Source organism: Sphaeramia orbicularis, chromosome 17 (genome assembly GCF_902148855.1).
Source record: "Sphaeramia orbicularis chromosome 17, fSphaOr1.1, whole genome shotgun sequence".
NCBI classification, from domain to species: Eukaryota; Metazoa; Chordata; class Actinopteri; order Kurtiformes; family Apogonidae; genus Sphaeramia; species Sphaeramia orbicularis.
The window spans coordinates 35,304,205-35,323,982 of record NC_043973.1 but is presented as its reverse complement, the minus strand read 5'-3'; the positions used below and the strand labels follow the sequence as shown (position 1 = coordinate 35,323,982).

At 36.9% G+C, this 19,778-nt stretch overlaps 1 protein-coding gene across 1 annotated transcript in view; it reads left to right on the top strand.

The window, feature by feature from the left end:
* The window catches only part of ephb3a (eph receptor B3a), a 97,271-nt gene that overhangs the window by 12,572 nt on the left and 64,921 nt on the right, over positions 1-19,778 (top strand). Inside the window, exon 4 of the mRNA XM_030160989.1 lies at positions 2,034-2,189. Within this exon, the coding sequence (XP_030016849.1) occupies positions 2,034-2,189 (156 nt within the window). The remainder of the gene's footprint in view (positions 1-2,033; positions 2,190-19,778) is intronic.

Below are 19,778 nucleotides of genomic sequence, written 5' to 3'. Positions count from 1 at the left end.
AACCAAACCTCCTTTATATGCTCAGTGCAAGTCACCCTCAGTCTGTGCCCTCTTCTCTGCATTTATTGTGTGGCTCCTGAAAGGGGGTGAAGGAGGGTGGAGGAGAGTATGAATTAATGAGGTGTTGCAGCGAGGAGCAGCATACAAATATTGTGAGCAGGACAGGAGGGAGAGAAAGATAGCGGCGAAGGCACAGAATAGAGAAAGCCAATAGATTCTTGCACGGAAAATGCAGATAATCAGAGAGAAAGAGAAAGGCGTTCAAAGTCCAAAGAATAGAAATATTAACAGAGAAAGAGAGTTAAAAGGTGTGAATTGCCAAAGATGGAATGGAATCAGCGGCCAAACGAAGAATGAAAAAGGAGGGTGGAGGGTGGGGTGTGTGTAGGAAGATAGACAAGTGAAGTCTTCTCTAACCTGGCCTTGAGAAATAGTGTCTAACATGTGCTGGAGAGCTCATTCGTTGCCATTTGGCGGCTCAAGGTTAAAAGCTTGCCGCCAAAGCCTGATAAAACGCTCTCTAGGGCTTCAGCCAGCGGTTGTGATGAGGAAGTGTAATTTCCTCTGCGGCCTCCTGTTAGTTAATCTACAGGCGGCCACACTCATTAACACCATTCAGACCAACGTGAGCCAACACTACCACGCTAACATTAATCACTCAGACATTTCATTTCTTACCTCAGTCTGGCCGCTGCTCGCAGCCAAACACTGCATGGGATGGAGAGAAAGTGGCGATGAAGAGGAGGAGGAGGAGGAGGAGGAGAGAAGACAATAGCTTGCGAGTGGGAAACATTAGTGTATCAAAAACAGGGAAATCATTGTGCCCTCTGAAGAGGTTAATGGATTGAAGCGAGACGGTGGGGTGATTCAGCAGCATCTCCAAAGAAGCGAAGGAAAACAAACAAATAAAAGAAAATGATGATGCACTGTGTAATAGAAGGAAAATAAATCAGATCAGAGAGTGTAGAGCCTAAAGGTCTCAGCGAATTATGAGGAAAAAAAAAAAAAAGTACATTTTCATCTTATCTTCTCTGGCTTTTTATTGCATGGTTTTAGAGCTACAATGCGGGGCCATTAACTGCGCTGATTTTCCTAAAAGTGCCATTGTTGGGTATTAGGGTGGAACTTGAGTTCAAACTGAAAGACCACTTAGCCTAACTAGTTAATCACACTCTCTCTTCTTACTGGCTGGCTTTTATGAGCTCTCACGCTGACAGGACAGATGTTTGCCAGAGACCCCACTTTTACACCACCAGTTAGGAATGTGGCAAACAGTAAAACGCGGGGCTCTGGAGGCTGATATATCCAGACCTTTTGCTTCTAATCCCCTTTATCTGAATCCTTCTTTAGTCTAGGCTTATGCCGGTTTATCCTTAAGACTCGATATCAGCCAACCTTCACTGGAATTCAGATTAATGGCTTGGACACATCATCTAAGATTACGTTATTTTATATATATATTTTTTCCTCAGAACTCTTTTCAGTTATTTACTCTCATGTGCCTTCATTTTAATTGATTTATTGGCTTATTATAGGGCTGTTTTGCATGCGTTTGGACGGCTTGTTTGTATTCAGCAGTGCGGTTTGGAGCTCTGAGGACTGAACAGACACTGATTGATGGGTTTAGGGTGTATCCCTTTTTCTCAGATGCATTCTCCATCCCTGTTTGTCTGACAACTGCAATCTCCTGTCAGCAGTCTATCTTCATCCTTATCCTCCTTTTCCTCCTCTTCACACCAAACTTCGCTGTCATCTCGGCACTCTTTTTGCTGAGATTAATGTCACCTGGAAGGGGAGAGGGAAAAGAAAATAATAACAAAAAAGAAGCAGATGCAAATATCGAGATAAGACCCGAGTGTTTACCATTTCTCGTTTAGTTATCAATGTTAATATAAGACCTTGCAAGTGCTTCACAAGTGCACTGACAGAAAGCTGCTTGTCTTTTAAGAGACGGCGTGAAGAGCTTGTGATTTTTTTTTTTTCTCCTGTTTTTGTTCTTATTGTCTTCTTTATATTCTCTACTTCCCATGCAGCTTGTATCCCTGGGACCTTCAAGTCCAAATTCGGAGCAGGATCGTGCATTCTCTGCCCTCCCAACAGTCGCACCAGTGCCAGAGGATCCGATATCTGTCCTTGCCAAAATGGTTTCTATCGTGCTGACAGTGACCCCCCTGACTCTGCCTGCACCAGTAAGTCATCCTCCACTGCACAGACTAAAAAAATCCTCACATTTCCTGATGCTAAGTCTCTCCAGAGAAGTGTGAAAAGAAGCTGAAATAAAGTACAGTCAGAAGTGTAAGAAGAATACTGATCCCAAGTTCTGTATTCACAACTTTACTCAAGTATAATTATGCCAGTTTTATCAACTGGCATATCAACAAGTTTTATCAACTATCAAGTAGCTAAAGGGATGACATTCAAACTCTCAATAGCAGCAGAAAATCATGAACTAGAACACATTTAGGACTAGGGGTGTAAGAAAATATTGGCTCTGCAATATATCGCGATATTTCATGTCACGATACTGTATCGATATTTTTAGGTATTTAATCAAATGCAGATATTGTGGAGGTTCATTTTTGTTTTTTTTTGTTTCTATTTTATTCTTTTATTAAATAATGTTAGTTCCTTTGTTGGGTTTGCACAAAAATACTGTTCTGATATTTGTTCTGAACTAATAGAATCTGAACATTTGAACAGGATCTGAAACTGTAATGTCTGTAAAACAGAATTTCAGTTTGAACACAGGAACAATTAGTGATATAACATTGGATCCTGTTCTGATCAAATAAAAATGTGTTTAGTATTTGTGCAGATTTATGGTGTAATTCAATTCTTCAAGGAAATAATCATTTAAAAAAAAAAATTCCCTTTTTAACAGTATCATGATATATCGTGATATCGTATTGTGATCCTAGTATTGTGATTTGTATCATATCACCAGATTCTTGCTGATACACAGCCCTATTTAGGACCAAAACCACCAATGAATTAACAATATGTATCCGCAGACTGTCACTCACTGAATACAGTATACACACATCTGTATTATGGTATCATCAGGTTTTCTTCACACAAAAACTCACAGCTAGTCGGCCAAAATAACATTGTGTCATATGATCTTTATGTGCTGCATCAGCTGATAGTTTACATTATAGCTCTGTTAGCTTAGCCACAGTAAAAAAACACAAATCACCTCCATTTTCTGTACAGTTTGTCAGTAGCTGAACTAAAGATTTGTTTGGAATTGTCCAAATAAGGTCAGAACTGTCACAGTTTAGTCTGAACTGTGGATCAACAAACGGCAACTTAGCAAAGATAATAACATCACATAATAACTTTATACCTTCATTAGCCTCTTAATCAAACTCAGAAGAAACGCTGCCATTTCAGTATCAACTTTTCATTTACTGCAATCCCCTCATTTCTTTGCATTTAGAGCTGTGTACAGTAGTGAAAACAAAAACAGTGCTTCTAACTTTTGTCACTTTGTCATTTTTATTGACTCTAAAAGTTGCTTCTTTTGCCGCATTTCCACTATGTGGTACCAGCTCGACTCGACTTGACTCGACTCAGCCTTTTTGCGTTTCCATTGTGAAGAAGGACCTAGAATCTGGTACCTGGTACTAGTTTTTTGGTCTCACCTCCGCTGAGGTTCCAGGACTGGGAACCAGATACTAAAACGTGACGTGTAAACAATGCAGACCACTGATTGGTCAGAGAGTCGTCTCTGTGACCTGCTGTTTTACAAAAAACAGATGCGGAAGTTTACAGTAAATGTAGCGGTAGGTTAATCCACATGATGACAGTCTGTAAAACTACACCATGGTTGAAGGAGATTCAGTCTTTGGTGGACGACATAAAACTTCAGCATGAGCTTGACGAGACAACACGCAACGAGCGAGTTTATCAGCAACTCTCTGAGCAGACGACACGGAAGTAACGGGCCACATCGCTGTGACGAGCAGGTACTGTAAAGTCAGTAGTATCCTGGAATGGAAACGGTTTCCAGGAATAGGACCTGGTACCCGAGTGGAGTCGAGTCAAGTCGAGCCGGTTCCATGTAGTGGAAACGCAGCATTAGTGGTTATTTTCTGATGCTCTGGTCAAACATCCCATGGCGTAAGCTTTCATCACCATGGGAAACTGGCAGAGTGACTCACTACTCCCTCTAGTGGTCACATACATTCCCCAGCCCTTTGAAATAAATACATTTACTGCATAATTTAATAGCTCTTCATCCTAAACACTGTAGTTGTAATTTTAGATATTTTTTTAAATATTTGAATGTAGAAATTCTGCATATAGTCCCTTTAAAGTATGAAAAGTATAAGTATCTATTGTACTATAAGTCACTCGTCACTGTGATTTGCAATTAAGTGTGATGTTTTCAGATTCATTTGACTGCCGCATTAACCCATAAAGACTCAAACATCCACTGGCAACCAAAACCATCTATTGATCTAAAATGTTTAATACCTGTTGATCCACTGATTCAATCAATCCATGTAAATAATTGGTGTAAAGTGCAGTTTATCGTCTTTTCATGGTCATCAGATATGACCCATTTGGACGTTCAGAGGCTCCGTAGTGAACGTGGAAACACCGTCATCTTCTACAACATTGATTCACCAGTAAAACCCATGGTTTAACAAATGACAGAAGATAAAGACGCTTGTTTTATGTTAAGTTATTGATATCTTTGCTGAAAAAGTCACTTTTTCTTCACTTTTGTCTGTTTCAGTTGTCTGTTCAGTCAATTAAATAAAGGAAAATACATGATTTTAAGTGAGACAAATGCAAAATACAGAAGATAATAGTATGATAAATAGTGATAAATCATTTAAGAAAGGGTCAATATAGAGAAAGATTCATTTGAGAACTGCCACAAAAGTAGGGTCTTTGTGGGTTAATGTATATGCCTTATGTGTTTAAGGTTGAGCTACTTTATATTGTGTTGGGTAGTTCAATTTAGAGCAGTGCATTAGGGGTGGGCGATGGTAAAATGGAGGCTTTAAGGTTCCAATTGTGAATGGTAATTTCAAGTACTACAGGTTTTCAAGGTTAACAGTTGCAAATAAATACCAGGCTGACTTCAATCAGTGCAGTACAAAACTCAAACTAATTTACATTCTCCAGTTTACTGAAAGAAAAAGTCTTGAATTGCAGTATTTGCTCATGTTTCATTTACAAAAGGCTGACTACATTGTACAAATCCGTGGTAATCATGTAACTCCAGCTCCATACAAATGAGAACCACTGCAAACCATCAGTCTTCCATCACATGGGAACCTGCTAAGACGTCCTGCTGCCTAAATCACATTACACTGCAAGACGACATGAGAATTTAGCCCTGATTTACAACATTCGGCCCCAAAGTTATAGCAGAGACACTAAGTGATGGCTCCCATGGTGGAAATGGTGACGCCAAATCTCTACCTGTGGACACATTTCTGTTGGTGTGTGTCAAATTGCCCCCAAAAAATCCTGTAACACATTATTTTCTGCATGCTCATATGTTTGCATCATTCCAAAAAATCTCTAAAATGTCAACTTTTCTTAAAGGTCTGTTTTTAGCTTTGTGACAATGCATTTTTTAAGCTAGTTCAAGAGGGTTTTAAGTAGTTTATTGAGCTTAAGAAGGAGAATTTTCTCAAACCCTAAAGGAAGACTTAATCCTTCTGTTTATCGCAGGCTTTCAGAATGAGGCCACGTGGGGATACATAGTTATCACTGGACAGGAAGGGGATGAAAAGTCTGTAATTAAAGCTGTCAGATGAATACAGTAAAAATAATTGTCACAGGGATGTAATAGATAGATAGACAGATAGATAGATAGATAGATAGATAGATAGATAGATAGATAGATAGATAGATAGATAGATAGATAGATAGATAGATAGATAGATAGATAGATAGATAGATAGATAGATAGATAGATAGATAGATAGATAGATAGATAGATAGATAGATACTTTATTCATCCCATAGGGAAATTTACAGGTTCCAGCAGTATCCACAAACTTTAAAAACAAACAGTAGTAAAAACTCAGTGGTAAAAAACACTTTAACTTTAACTTTCGTAGAGTAGAAGTGTGGAGTTACATAAAGTAGAAATACTCCAGTAAAATACAAGTACCTCAAATTTGCACTTAGTAAATGGTCAGTCCTTCATTTCATTGGTAACTCAGTGAGTTTAGATAACACTTAACCCTCAAAGACCCAGACATCCAAAACCATCTACTGATCTAAACTGTTTAATACCTGTTGATCCACTAATTCTATAAATCCATGTAAATAATTGGTGTAAAATACAGTTCTTCATCTTTTCATGGTCATCAGATATGACCCATTTGGACGTTCAGAGGCTCCATTGTGAACATAGAAACACCGTCATCTTCTACAACATTGATTCACCAGTAAAACCCATGGAGTTGGATCAATGACAGTGGATAAAGACACTTGGTTTATGTGCAATTATTAATATCTTTGCTCAAAAAGTCATTTTTTCTTTAGTTTTCTCTGTTTCTGATATAATAACCCTCAATTTCAATCTGAGCTTTTTATCCTCCTGAGACCCAGGAAAGTACAAATTTTGGCTTTTTTATATCAAATGGTTGCCTTTATTGGAAACACCACAATGCAAAAATTTTTTCAGATGCATTTTTAGCTTACCGTCCGTGCAGCGTCCATCGGCGTTGTCTGTCGTCTGTCGTTGTCTGTCGTCCGTTACAAAAATTTCAATCGTCTTCTTCTCTGAAACTCCAGTTCTGATTGACTTCAAACTTGGTATACAGCTTCTGTATGATGATGTCAACACAAGGTATTGCAATTATTTTGATCAGGATCTGATTCTGGATTTGGTGCGACTTTGAAAAATGTTCCCATTATAAGAGATAGGAAGTGGATTGATCCAAAAAATCAGTATCAATGATATCAAGTGTGAATTTGAATTTTTACAGATCTGATTGGAATATGACCAAAACATGGACTATTTCTGTAATAGAATAAATACACAGAACTGGGTGATAATAAATGGCATCTGGATACATTTCCCAAAGCTTTTAATTTGGCCGGTAAGCTACAGGGCCATTGGTCCTATTTTTAAAATTTTTATGGAATGTCCATTGCAATGGACAGCATTTTTTGTTTTGTTTTGTTTTGTTTTGTTTTTTTTTCCCCTAATAAAGCTATGAAACTGTTGTCTCCTACAGAGGACAAAAAGGCATTGCTGGCTCTCATGAGGTTAAGAAAATCTACATGATTAGCAAATTAAATATAGGAAAATAATTTGACTTTCACTGAAAAATCACACAATACAGAGGATAATATTGTAACTAGAAAAGCACTCGGAGAGCGCAGACCTCCGCCAAGGCAGATCAGTGTGCCCCCCCCCCCCCCCCCCCCCCCCCACCACCACCAAAATGTAATCATTTGTTCCTTGTATCCAATATCAACATTTCCTGAAAGTTTCATCCAAATCTGTCCATAACTTTTTGAGTTATCTTGCACACGGACAGACAAACAGACAAACCAACACCGGCAAAAACATAACCTCCTTTGCGGAGGTAATAATAGGTAATAATATTGATAAATCAGTTAAAGAAGGTCACATGAAGAGAAAAATCTATTTGGGAACTGCCACAAAAGTAGCACTGGGTCTTTATGGGTTAAAATGAATTATTGCGTTTGTTTGAGTGTAACCTTGTTAGCTTGACTGAAATCAAAGTTTTACCAGTCAGACTAACACAGCTAGATAATGTGATTGAAAGCAGATCTACTCTTCCATGTAAACAGACCAGTCGGACTGGAACGGGACCACATGCTCTGCACCAAATCCTGACCCGGAAGTCTAACATCATGTGTCTCATTTGAACAGAAAGTAGAGCAGACAGAAAGTACGTTATATGGACACATTTGCAGCGTTGTCCATTGTCGTGTCAGTTTCCTTCTGGGTTGTTGACTTGTTAGATCACTGTTGACTATTGTTGTTGTTTGTATACAGGGTGGGGAAGCAAAATTTACAATATTTTGAGGCAGGGATCGAAAGACAGTGTATGACCAATTAGTTTATTGAAAGTCATGAGAATTTATTTGCCACAAGAAAATGGACATAATAGAAAATGTTTTTATTCTATGTGTCCTCCTTCTTTCTCAATAACTGCCTTCACACGCTTCCTGAAACTTGCGCAAGTGTTCCTCCAATATTCGGGTGACAACTTCTCCCATTCTTCTTTAACAGTATCTTCCAGACTTTCTCGTAATAGTTTTGCTCATAGTCATTCTCTTCTTTCCATTATAAACAGTCTTTATGGACACTCCAACTATTTTTGAAATCTCCTTTGGTGTGACGAGTGCATTCAGCAAATCACACACTCTTTGACGTTTGTTTTCCTGATTACTCATATGGGCAAAAGTTTCTGAAAAGGTATGGATAATAGTGTTAGGTATGATTATGACATCAATATATGTTTGGTTTCAAAACAATTGACGTAGTGCCTGCTGAGAAAAAACAACTAAATGTTCATTGTAAATTTTGCTTCCCCACCCTGTATATCATAGGTTAACAAGTTGAAAGAATGCGCATCGCCACCTATCATAGCAGAGGTGATTTCAACAATAAATTGATTACACGCTCAATGTAGGCTGAGACAAAGATAATAAAAGACTTACTTGAGCTACAGTTACTATAGCAACCAGCAGGTGACTACCACGATCAAATCACTGTTAATTTATTCAGATTTTAGTTTCATCTTTGAATTATTCCACACACTCTTAACATCAGATTTTCTCACTTTGATTTACTGCCTATCGAGCCCATGTCTGCTCACATTTTGTAGCTTTTTCACCCCCCCCCCAAAAAAAAAAAGCATTTAAAAGAAAATTAAGCAACAAACACCTTCATAACAGTAACGTTAGCATCATAATCCAATCATTGTGTTGTTTTGTGTAGAGCTGTTACAAAGTCTGGCACCGACTCTAAGGCATGATGGGAAACAGAACCGACAGCTCGACTAAGCTGTGCATGTAAACGCGCTGAAAGAAAGTTTGGTGGTCGCTCGGCTACATGGTTATTGTCCTGCTGTCTTTGAGACGGAATGAAAACCTGTTAAGATTTCACTTCATACATTACAGATTACTTGTTACTTACCTTACAATATTACTGTTTCAGAGTTATAATGCTTTACATGACTCCTGTATTACTTTTGAGGTACATACAGACTCATAAATGGTGCTGGCCCCACCCCCCAAGAGATAGGAAAGGCTTGGGATGTGCAAATTTGAACCCTGAAGTACATGTGGATGGATAGTTCAGTAAGTAATGCTATGGTCTACAATATTTGAATTCCAGCAGGAACACTCACATTTTTTTCCCAACATTTTACATGTTTAAACAGCGGGTAGACAAAGTATGGAGGCTGGTGCACACCTAAAACGTCTTCAGGGGACAGGTGTGTAGGAGCATGAGGTACGAATGAAGAAGAAAACAGGTACACCGCACACTGTCCGTTCAACTTACAAAAAACTTTAATATAGGATACCCAGGGTAGGCCATATATTTGCATATACTGTCAATAGGGATGTAACGATATGAAAATTTCATATCACGGTTATTATTATCGCGGTATTGTTGAAATTGTGCTCAAAATGTTCAAAAAGTACTGATACACACACTGAAATAATTTAAGCAAGTTGTATTTTGAAAAAAACAACAAAAACAACAACAACAACAAAACCCAATAAAATAATAGTCACAATGTCCCTTCTGTTGCAGAAACATTCAAATATTAACCCTTAGTGGTCTGAGCCTATTTTGTCTGTTTTTCAGTCCTTTTGATTTTGCCTTTATATACTATATAAACAAATGTTTACTATACCCATGTTTGAGATCTGTTTTTTCAGCACAACTTCATCTATATCATCTGTCTATTATTTTTTCACTTTAACCTACTATAAAAACATAAAAGGACAGAAAACACAAAAAATATATAAAGTCCGATTTGAAAAATGTGTATAATTTATTGCATAAATAACACAAAGATGCTTAACGAACCTTTTCAAAGACTTTAAAAGTGAATATTGGGTCCAAATATTAGGTATAGAAAATTAAAATTGCAATAAATTAAAACCATACTCAAATATTTGACATAAAAGCAGATCTGTACATAGGGTTTTTTCCCCTAAAAGTGCGGTAATCAAACACGGTTATCATGAGAATTAGAATTTAAACAGTAATACTAACCATCTGCAGTTTTACCGCTGTTTATCGTCATACCGGTAATCGTTACATCCCTAACTGTCAATGCTGTTTTTAGATCTGTACTTGAAAAAGTCCAGAAGACTGAAACATTGCTATCTTATGTTTTTTTTTGCATGAATGAATGAGTTTTTATTATTATAATTTTTTGTCCTGCCCTTACATGGGCTTATAAAAAACAAAAAATACAAACCAATGACCAAATAGCAGACAATAGGCACAATAGATATAAACAAGACAATATACCTTTGACCTATTTAAACAAACGCATCTGCCGCTTTTTCCAGGCTTTGCAAACAAATAATGCTAATTATAGACATTTGAAATAAACAACCATTTCGTCTTGTCATTATCAGTGCTCCAAAACATATCAGGGTTTCAAATAAACATGTCTTCAAACAAAGTTGAATATACAGTGTGTGGGATACCGTTTTTCTTCTTCAAACAGCCGATAGATAAAGCCGAAATTGATAAAGAATTCTAACTAGCCCTAGAAACGTTAGCTTAGCTTGTCATTGCTGATAATACGGATCATGCTAATGCTAACTAGCTTCAGTAAAGTAGTGTTAGGGTTAATAATGAGCATACATCCATGTTGTGAATGTACTGTCTTCTGTTGTCTTCACCCATTGGCTGAACACCAACAGGAAATAGAACTTTACTGACATAGTTTTTTATTCCTTAAGGTCTTGTGGTTTTGCTGTTGTTTTTTTTTTTTTTTTTTTTAATTTGAGCAATTAAAAAACAGGGGAAAAGTCTGTTTTAACGCAAGAACATTGAGCATGTACCGAGGAAAATATGACTGAAAATTGACTAGTAATGCCCTTCACTACCTCTGGATCTTTTTCAAGTAGAGATTTAAAAACAGCATTTACAATACAGGCAAATATATGGCCTACCCTGGGTTACAGCAAAAAGTAATCTGTTACTGTAATGCAGGCGTCTCAAACTCATGTTAGTTCAGTTCCACATTCAGCCCAATTTGATCTCCAGTGGTCCGGACCAGTAAAAATAATAACAGTGAAAACAGTAAAATTCTATGATGATCAGGTTTACATCTACAAAGTTTCCTTAAAAATCTGAATAACATGAACAACTTGAATTGTCTTAAGAAAAACAAGTGCAATTTTAACAATATTACGCCTCGGCTTATCAGTTTATTATTTACACATGTGCATTACAATTGAACAAAACATTTATGAACAGGTAGAATATTGGTAAAATTGCATTTACTTTTCTAAAGACATTTCCGTTTGTTCGTATTTGTTCAGGTTATTCACATTTTTTGTAAAAGTATAGTTTGGTATTGTAAACATTTTCATGTAATTTTACTTTTTTACACCAAAAAAACAAAGAGAAAGTTTGGGGTTGTCATTATTTATAGGTTATTATGATACTATTTTACTGGTTCTGACCCACTGGAAATCTAATTAGACTGTATGTGTCTGTATGTGGAAGCTGAATTAAAATGATTTTGATATCACTGATTGTTCATATCTTCAGTGGAATTTTTGCATTTCACAAATTCATCCCCCGGGCCGGATTGGACCCTTTGATGGACCGAATTTGGCCCCCGGGATGTATGTTTGACACCTGTGTCTTAAGGTTTTGTGGTCTTGCTGTTGTTTTTTTAATTTGAGCAATTAAAAAATGGGCGAAAAGTCTGTTTTAACGCAAGAACATTGAACATGCATTGAGTAAAATATTACAGAAAATTGACTAGTAATGCCCTTCACTACCTCTGAATCTTTTTCAAGCAGAGTTTTAAAAATAGCATTGACAATACAGGCAAATATATGGCCTACCCTGGGTTACAGCAAAAAGTAATCTGTTACTGTAAGGCAGGGGTGTCAAACATGCAGCCCGGGGGCCCAATGTGGCCTGTCAAAGGTTTCAATTTGGCCTGTAGGATGAATTTGTGAAATGCAAAAATTACACTTAAGATGATCACAGAAAATTTGGGTTCAGGTTCCACATACAGACTAGGAAAAATATGATCATAATAACCTATAAATACTTACAACTCCAATTTTTTCTCTTTGTAAATGTCAGTATTTTCATGTAATTTTCCTGTATTTACACCAAAACAAACTATAATTTCACAGAAGATGGAAATATCCTGAACAAATATGAAAAACCTGAAATGTCTTAAGAGATGTAAGTGTAATTTTGATAATATTCTGCCTGATACTGAATATTTAGTGTATTTGCAGATCCACTGTGATCTGTAAGTTGTAATGAACATGACGTCAATGATGAACTGAGACAGAATATTGTTAAAATTGCACTTATTTTTCTTAAATTTTAGGTTGTTCATGTCATTCACATTGTTTTAAAGGACAGTTTGTAGATGTAAACATTTTCACCATGTAAGGAAAGTTTGGAGTTGACATTATTTATATACAGGGTGTCCCATAAGTCTCCATACATAGGAGACATAATACATTCCATACATACAGGGTGGGGAAGCAAAATTTACAATATTTTGAGGCAGGGATTGAAAGACAGTGTATGACCAATTAGTTTATTGAAAGTCATGAGAATTTATTTGCCACAAGAAAATTGACATAATAGAAAATGTTTTTATTCTATGTGTCCTCCTTCTTTCTCAATAACTGCCTTCACACGCTTCCTGAAACTTGCGCAAGTGTTCCTCAAATATTCGGGTGACAACTTCTCCCATTCTTCTTTAATAGTATCTTCCAGACTTTCTCGTAATAGTTTTGCTCATAGTCATTCTCTTCTTTCCATTATAAACAGTCTTTATGGACTCTCCAACTATTTTTGAAATCTCCTTTGGTGTGACGAGTGCATTCAGCAAATCACACACTCTTTGACGTTTGCTTTCCTAATTACTCATATGGGCAAAAATTTCTGAAAAGGTATGGATAATAGTGTTAGGTATGATTATGACATCAATATTTGTTTGGTTTCAAAACAATTGACGTAGTGCCTGCTGAGAAAAAACAACTAAATGTTCATTGTAAATTTTGCTTCCCCACCCTGTATATGGTTCTAACATGTATTTCTTTATATTTCTTCTTTATAGTTCTTCAGCAGACACGCATTGAAATGTGTTCCCGACAAAATGGCAGTCATATAGAGCATATTACACTGAACAAAAATATAAACGCACCACTTTTGTTTTTGCTCCCATTTTTCATGAGCTGAACTCAAAGATCTAAAACTTTTTCTGTGTACACAAAAGGTTTATTTCTCTCAAATATTGTTCACAAATCTGTCTAAATTTGTGTTAGTGAACACTTCTTCTTTGCTGAGATAATCCATCCACCTCACAGGTGTGGCATATCAAGATGCTGATTAGACGGCATGATTTTTGCACAGGTGTGCCTTAGGCTGGCCACAATAAAAGGCCACTCCAAAATGTGCAGTTTTATCACACAGCACAATACCACAGATGTCACAAGTTTTGAGGGAATATGTAATCGGCATGCTGACTTCAGGAATCTCCACCAGAGCTTTTGCCTGTGAATTGAATGTTCATTTCTCTACCATAAGCCATCTCCAAAGCTGTTTCAGAGAATTCATGAAGAAGACTGTGTGAGGAAAATGGTGGTCACACCAAATACTGACTGGTTTTCTGACCCCCCTGGACCACCCAATACAGTAAAACTGCACATTTTAGAGTGGCCTTTTATTGTGGCCAGCCTAAGTCACACCTGTGCAATAATCCTGCTGTCTAATCAGCATCTTGATATGCCACACCTGTGAGGTGGATGGATTATCTCAGCAAAGGACTAAGGAGAAGTGCTCACTAACACAGATTTAGACAAATTTATGAACAATATTTGAGAGAAATAGGCCTTTTGTGTACATAGAAAAAGTTTTAGATCTTTGAGTTCAGCTCATGAAAAATGGGAGCAAAAACAAAAGTGGTGCGTTTATATTTTTGTTCAGTGTATATAAATAAAAATGGTTTATGTCAAGAAACGTTTATTTTTCCTATGTATGGAGACTTATGGGACACCCTGTAGAATTAATTTATTATTTTACTGGTCCGGCCCACTTCAGACCAAATTCAGCTGAATGTGGCCCCTGAACTAAAATGAGTTTGACACCCCTGCTGTAAGGCATTCATTTTGTAACTTCCAACACTGAAGTTTGGTGGATGTTCGACCGGTCAGAACAAGCGTGGACGGAGCTCTGAGAGAAGTGCATGCATTCCTTCTGAAGGAGAGCGGCATGTGCTGCCTTGACCGTGTGAAATCCCCCCAGGGGCCTTTCAGCGCGTTAAGTGACACACACGGCCCGCAACTGTCCTCCCCAGACCGTCGTCACAGGAACACTGTGGACTCTGACATTGACCAGCAGACAGCCAGCCAGGGACACAAGCATCACCTCCGACTAAACACGCACACACGCACACACACACACACACACACACACACACACCCTCACACACACACACACACACACACACACACACACACAGGCCTGACAGCTCCGTCCCTGCGGTCTGTCAGAGCTTGTGCCAGGCAGCCTGTGCTTTGTGTTGGAAGCGGTGTGTTGCACAAGAGAGGCTCATCTAGTCGATGTCCGGCAGCTTGGGCTCAGCGTGTGTTTTCGATGGGTGTCCAATTAGAAGAGCCTCCGATCTGAACTGTGTCTGCATAATTAGAAAGGACAGGGCCAGTAATACGCGGCTCGGGGCTAACCGGCCGAGGAGCTGAACTCAGTGGACAGGCAGTTTTAGCCTTCAGCGCCTTCGTCTCTGTCTGTCGATGCTCGGAGACAGGTTACATTTCCAGCTGCTGAAAGCTCAGAGGATAGTTGTTCTCTAAAGCACGCTTGCAATCTTTGTTGCCTCCCTCTGCACTTACTGTACTTTATCCTGCTTTCAAACACTTACACTGATACATGAGCATGAATTTCTATCAGGTTTCATTTTGCCAGATGCCACGTTGGGTTATTCATAGGCGGTGCTGTTACTTTTAAGGCGTTTTTCACTGCGGACTGCAGAAAATATGGCCTAAACTTGTAATTTGTGAAGTATTCTGTTCAGATACTCAGTATGAATTATTAATGCTTGACCCTCAAAGGCCACTGGCAACCAAAAGCATCCACTGATCTAAAATGCTTAACAACTATCGATCCTCTGAATCTATCAACACGTTGAAATAATTCAGGTAAAGTGCAGTTTCTCAGCTTCTCAGTAACATCAGATGTGTCTTATTTGGATGTTCGGAGGTTGTGTAGTGAACTGTGAAACGTCATCACCTTCTGCATCACTGATTCGCAAGTAAAACTCAAATGACAGTAGATGTAGACACTTGTTATGTTTAGTTAATGATATATTTTGTCTATTTTTCTCAGTTTTTTGGATTTTTGGTATAATAACCTTCGAATTTATGGGAAAATGCTGGATTTCAGAAAAGAAAAGTGCGAAATGCAGGGGATAATGTTAGAATAAATGATGATAAATCTTTTAGGAAAGGTTGAATGTAGAGAGAAATTCATTTTGAAGTCACCACAAATATAAATCTAGGTCTGTAAGGGTTAATAATACATATATACTTCCTCTGATAAATTGATAAATGTGTGCCCGGTGGTTTTGACTGTCAGCAGGATTACACAAATTTAAGTTAAAACATGGACCAAAGACAGAGGTGTAGGTTCTTTAACATTAACTCATAATGACCCAAACATCCACCAGTGACCAAAAGCATCTACTGATCTAAACTGTTTAATACCTGTTGAGCCACTAATCCTATCAAAACATGTAAATGATTGGTGTAAAATACAGTTTGTCATCTTTTCATGGTCATCAGATATGGCCCATTTGGACGTTCAAAGGCTCCATAGTTACCATGGAAACACCATCAGCTTCTACAACATTGATTCACCAGTAAAACCCATGGAGTTGGATCAATGACAGTGGATGGACACACTGGGTTTTACATTCAGTTACTGGTATCTCTGCTGTAAAATTCACTTTTCTTTAATTTTCTCTGTTTCTGATATAATAACCTTCAACTTTAATCTTAGCTTTTTGTGAAAATCTACTTGATCAGTAAATTCAATATGGGAAAATACACGATTTTCACTGAAAAAATGCAAAATATAGAAGACAGTATTATAATAAATGATGATAAATTGCTTAAGAAAGGTGAATTTGAGAGAAAAATTTATTTGGGAATGACCACAAAAGTAGCACTGGGTGTTTATTGGTTAAGCCAGGGGTGTCAAACATGTGGCCCGCGGGCCAAATCCGGCCTGCCAAAGGGTCCAGTCTCGCCCCTGGGATGAATTTGTGAAATGCAAAAAATCACACTGAAGATATGAATCATTTTAGTTCAGGTTCCAAATACCAACCAATTTAATCTCAAGTGGGTAGGATCAGTAAAATACTATCATAACCTGTAAATACTCACAACTCCAAATTTTTGTCTTTGGAAACATAAACATTTTCATGTCATTTTACTGTATTTACACTAAAACAAACTATGATTTCACAAAAAAAACCCACAAATAACCTCAACAAATATGGAAAATTTGAAATGTCTGAAGTGCCCCTTTATTAAATGTTTTGTGTATTTGTTGATCCACCATGATCTGTAAGGCGTAATTTACATGTGTAAATCATAAATAGAGACATAATATTGTTAAATTTGCACTTCTTTTTCTTAAGAAATTTCAGTTTGTTCATGTTATTCACACTGTATTAAAGGATAGTTGGTAGATGTAAACATTTTCATCACATAACTTTACTTTTTTCACTCTAAAACATTGAATAAAGTTTGGAGTTGTCATTATTTATATATTATTCTGTTATTATTTTACTGGTTCGGCCCACTGCAGATCAAATTTGGCTTAATGTGGCCCCTGAACTAAAATGAGTTTGACACTCCTGGGTTAAGTGTTGACTTGTTTGTGCAAAATAGGTTGTTGCTTTTTCTTCAATTCTACATCAGAGGCTCCGTAGTGAATGTGAAAACACTGTCATCTTCTACAACATTGATTCACCAGTAAAACCCATGGAGTTGGATCAATGACAGTGGATGGACACACTTGGTTTATGTTCAGTTAATGATATATTTTACTGAAACAGTCACTTTGTCTTGTCTTGATATAATAACCCTCAACTGTAATCTGAGCTTTTCTGAAAAACTACATCACAGGTGTCAAACATGCATCCCGGGGTCCAAAACCGGCCCACCAAAGGTTCCAATCTGGCTCGTGTGGTGAATTTGCAAAGTGCAAGTTAGGCCATCGAACTCAAAAATAATATCATAATAACCTATAAATAATGACAACACCCATTTTTTCTCTTTGATTTAGTGCGAAAAACATTAAATTGTGAAAATGTTTACGTTAACAAACTATCCTTTAAACAATAACATGAATAACTTGAACAAAATGAAGAAATGAAGTAAATTAAGTGCAATTTTAACAATTTTCTGCCTTTTACTAAATGTTTTGTGCATGTGTATAAATGGTAAGTTGAGGCATAATATTGTTAAATTATACTTAGTTTTTTTTTTTTGTTTGTTTTTTTACAGGTTATTCACATCATTTTTGTTTGGATAGTTTGTAAATGTAAATATTGGTATAATTGAATGTCATTGTTTGCACTAAAACAATTTGGAGTTGTTCATTATTTATTGGCTATCATGCTATTATTCTGCTTGTCCGGCCCACTGCAGATTAAATTGGGCTGACTGTGGCCCCCAGAAGAAAATGAGTTTGACACCCCTGAACTACATGATCAGTAAATTAAATACAGGAAAATACCTGATTTTCACTGAAAATACGCAAAATACAGAGGATAATATTACAATAAATGGTTAAATCGAGAGAAAAAAATCATTTGGAAACTGAGACAAAAGTAGCACTGGGTCTTTATGGGTTAAAAAAAAAACAAGTGACTGATTAATAATAGTTAAATGAATATATAACTGATGATGAATTAGAAATAAACCTTCATCTCCATGGTAACAGTTAAGCCAACCAACAGACATAAAGGAGGAAAACATAAGGCCATGATATGTGGTTTGTTTGTGGTTTAATGCTGGACTCTCAGCCTTGGTGTTCTCTCTAAGTGCAGTTCTATTTATTGCATCTAACAGTGTGAATGAACGCAGCATTGACACACAACTCCCATCGAAAAGAGACTGAACTCAAGTGTTCCTTTGAATGTGTGTTAACGCTGTAAAAACCGTAACAGGTTGATCTGCAGTCAGTTAGCAATTCAGTTAAGAAGGCGAGGTTGACACTTGAACAGTTGTGGTATTTAGAAGGGGAGATGAAGAACTGGCACCATCACCATCATCTGTTTTGACCTCAGTGAATGTGAAATGATTGTTGAATTGCAGGCTTTCAGTTGCTTCCCCTCACGTTGTGTGTGGACAGTTTGGTTACGTTTGTGTGGCAAAAACAAGCATTTGCACTTTTATATCAGGAGGTTATCGAAAATATGCAGTGTTTCTTATATTTCAGCTAATAACACGAATAATCAGTATTTTTAACCCTTAAAGTCCCAGAATTATTTTTGTGGTGTCTTCAGAATGAGTTTCCCTCTATGTCTAGTGGTTTATCACCTTTAATTTTTCTTATTTGTTTATTTGTTTATTTTTATTGATTTATTTCGAATATGGAAATGGTACAAGCTTCCTGATTGCTACTAATTGACTTCTTTGCACAACATAATATAGAAATGAAAATTCAAGATAGCAAAAAATAATGCACACAAAAAAAGAAAAAGAATCATATTTGAAAAGGAATGAGAAGAAGCATAGCTTATTAGCTCTCACCCCCTTGTCTAAACCAGCAATTTGTACATACACATATATATACTCATCTACATATACAATCATATATATATATATATATATATATATATATATATATACACACACACACACACACACATATATATATATATATATATATATATATATATATATATATATATATATATATATATATATACATATCTCATCATTTTTGGTCACTTATGGGCAAGGAACCAAATATGGTAACTTGACCTTGATTTTCTACATGACGATTTTTTTTTTTAATTTCACGAAAGTAAGTCTTGTTATTTCCTCCAATAACACACTAAGGTTGAAACTGTGAATTTCAGAGTTTTTCTGTGAGTGCCCTATAAAAGTTTAACATCCAAATGGGTCATATCTGATACATCTGAAAAGCTGAGAAACTGTATTTTACCTGAATTATTTCAATATATTGATAGGATTTGTGCAGAGTTTTTCAACCTTGGGGTCAGAACCCCACATGGAGTCCCCTGAAAATTATAGTAACTGTTAAAAACAAAACAAAAAAAAACAACAACAACTTACTAATAAAAAATATATGGTGAGTTGACAGAGACAATCCCAATCCATAACAGACATGACAAACTGAAGCTGAAACTGCAGCACTGTGGTTCTGTTTCTGTGTCAAATGTTCATTGTGGTCAGTTTCAGATGCTGCAGCTCTTTCATAATTCATAGTTTCAGTTCTTGTTTGTTCAGTATTAATTGTCCTCCCTGTAAATCAC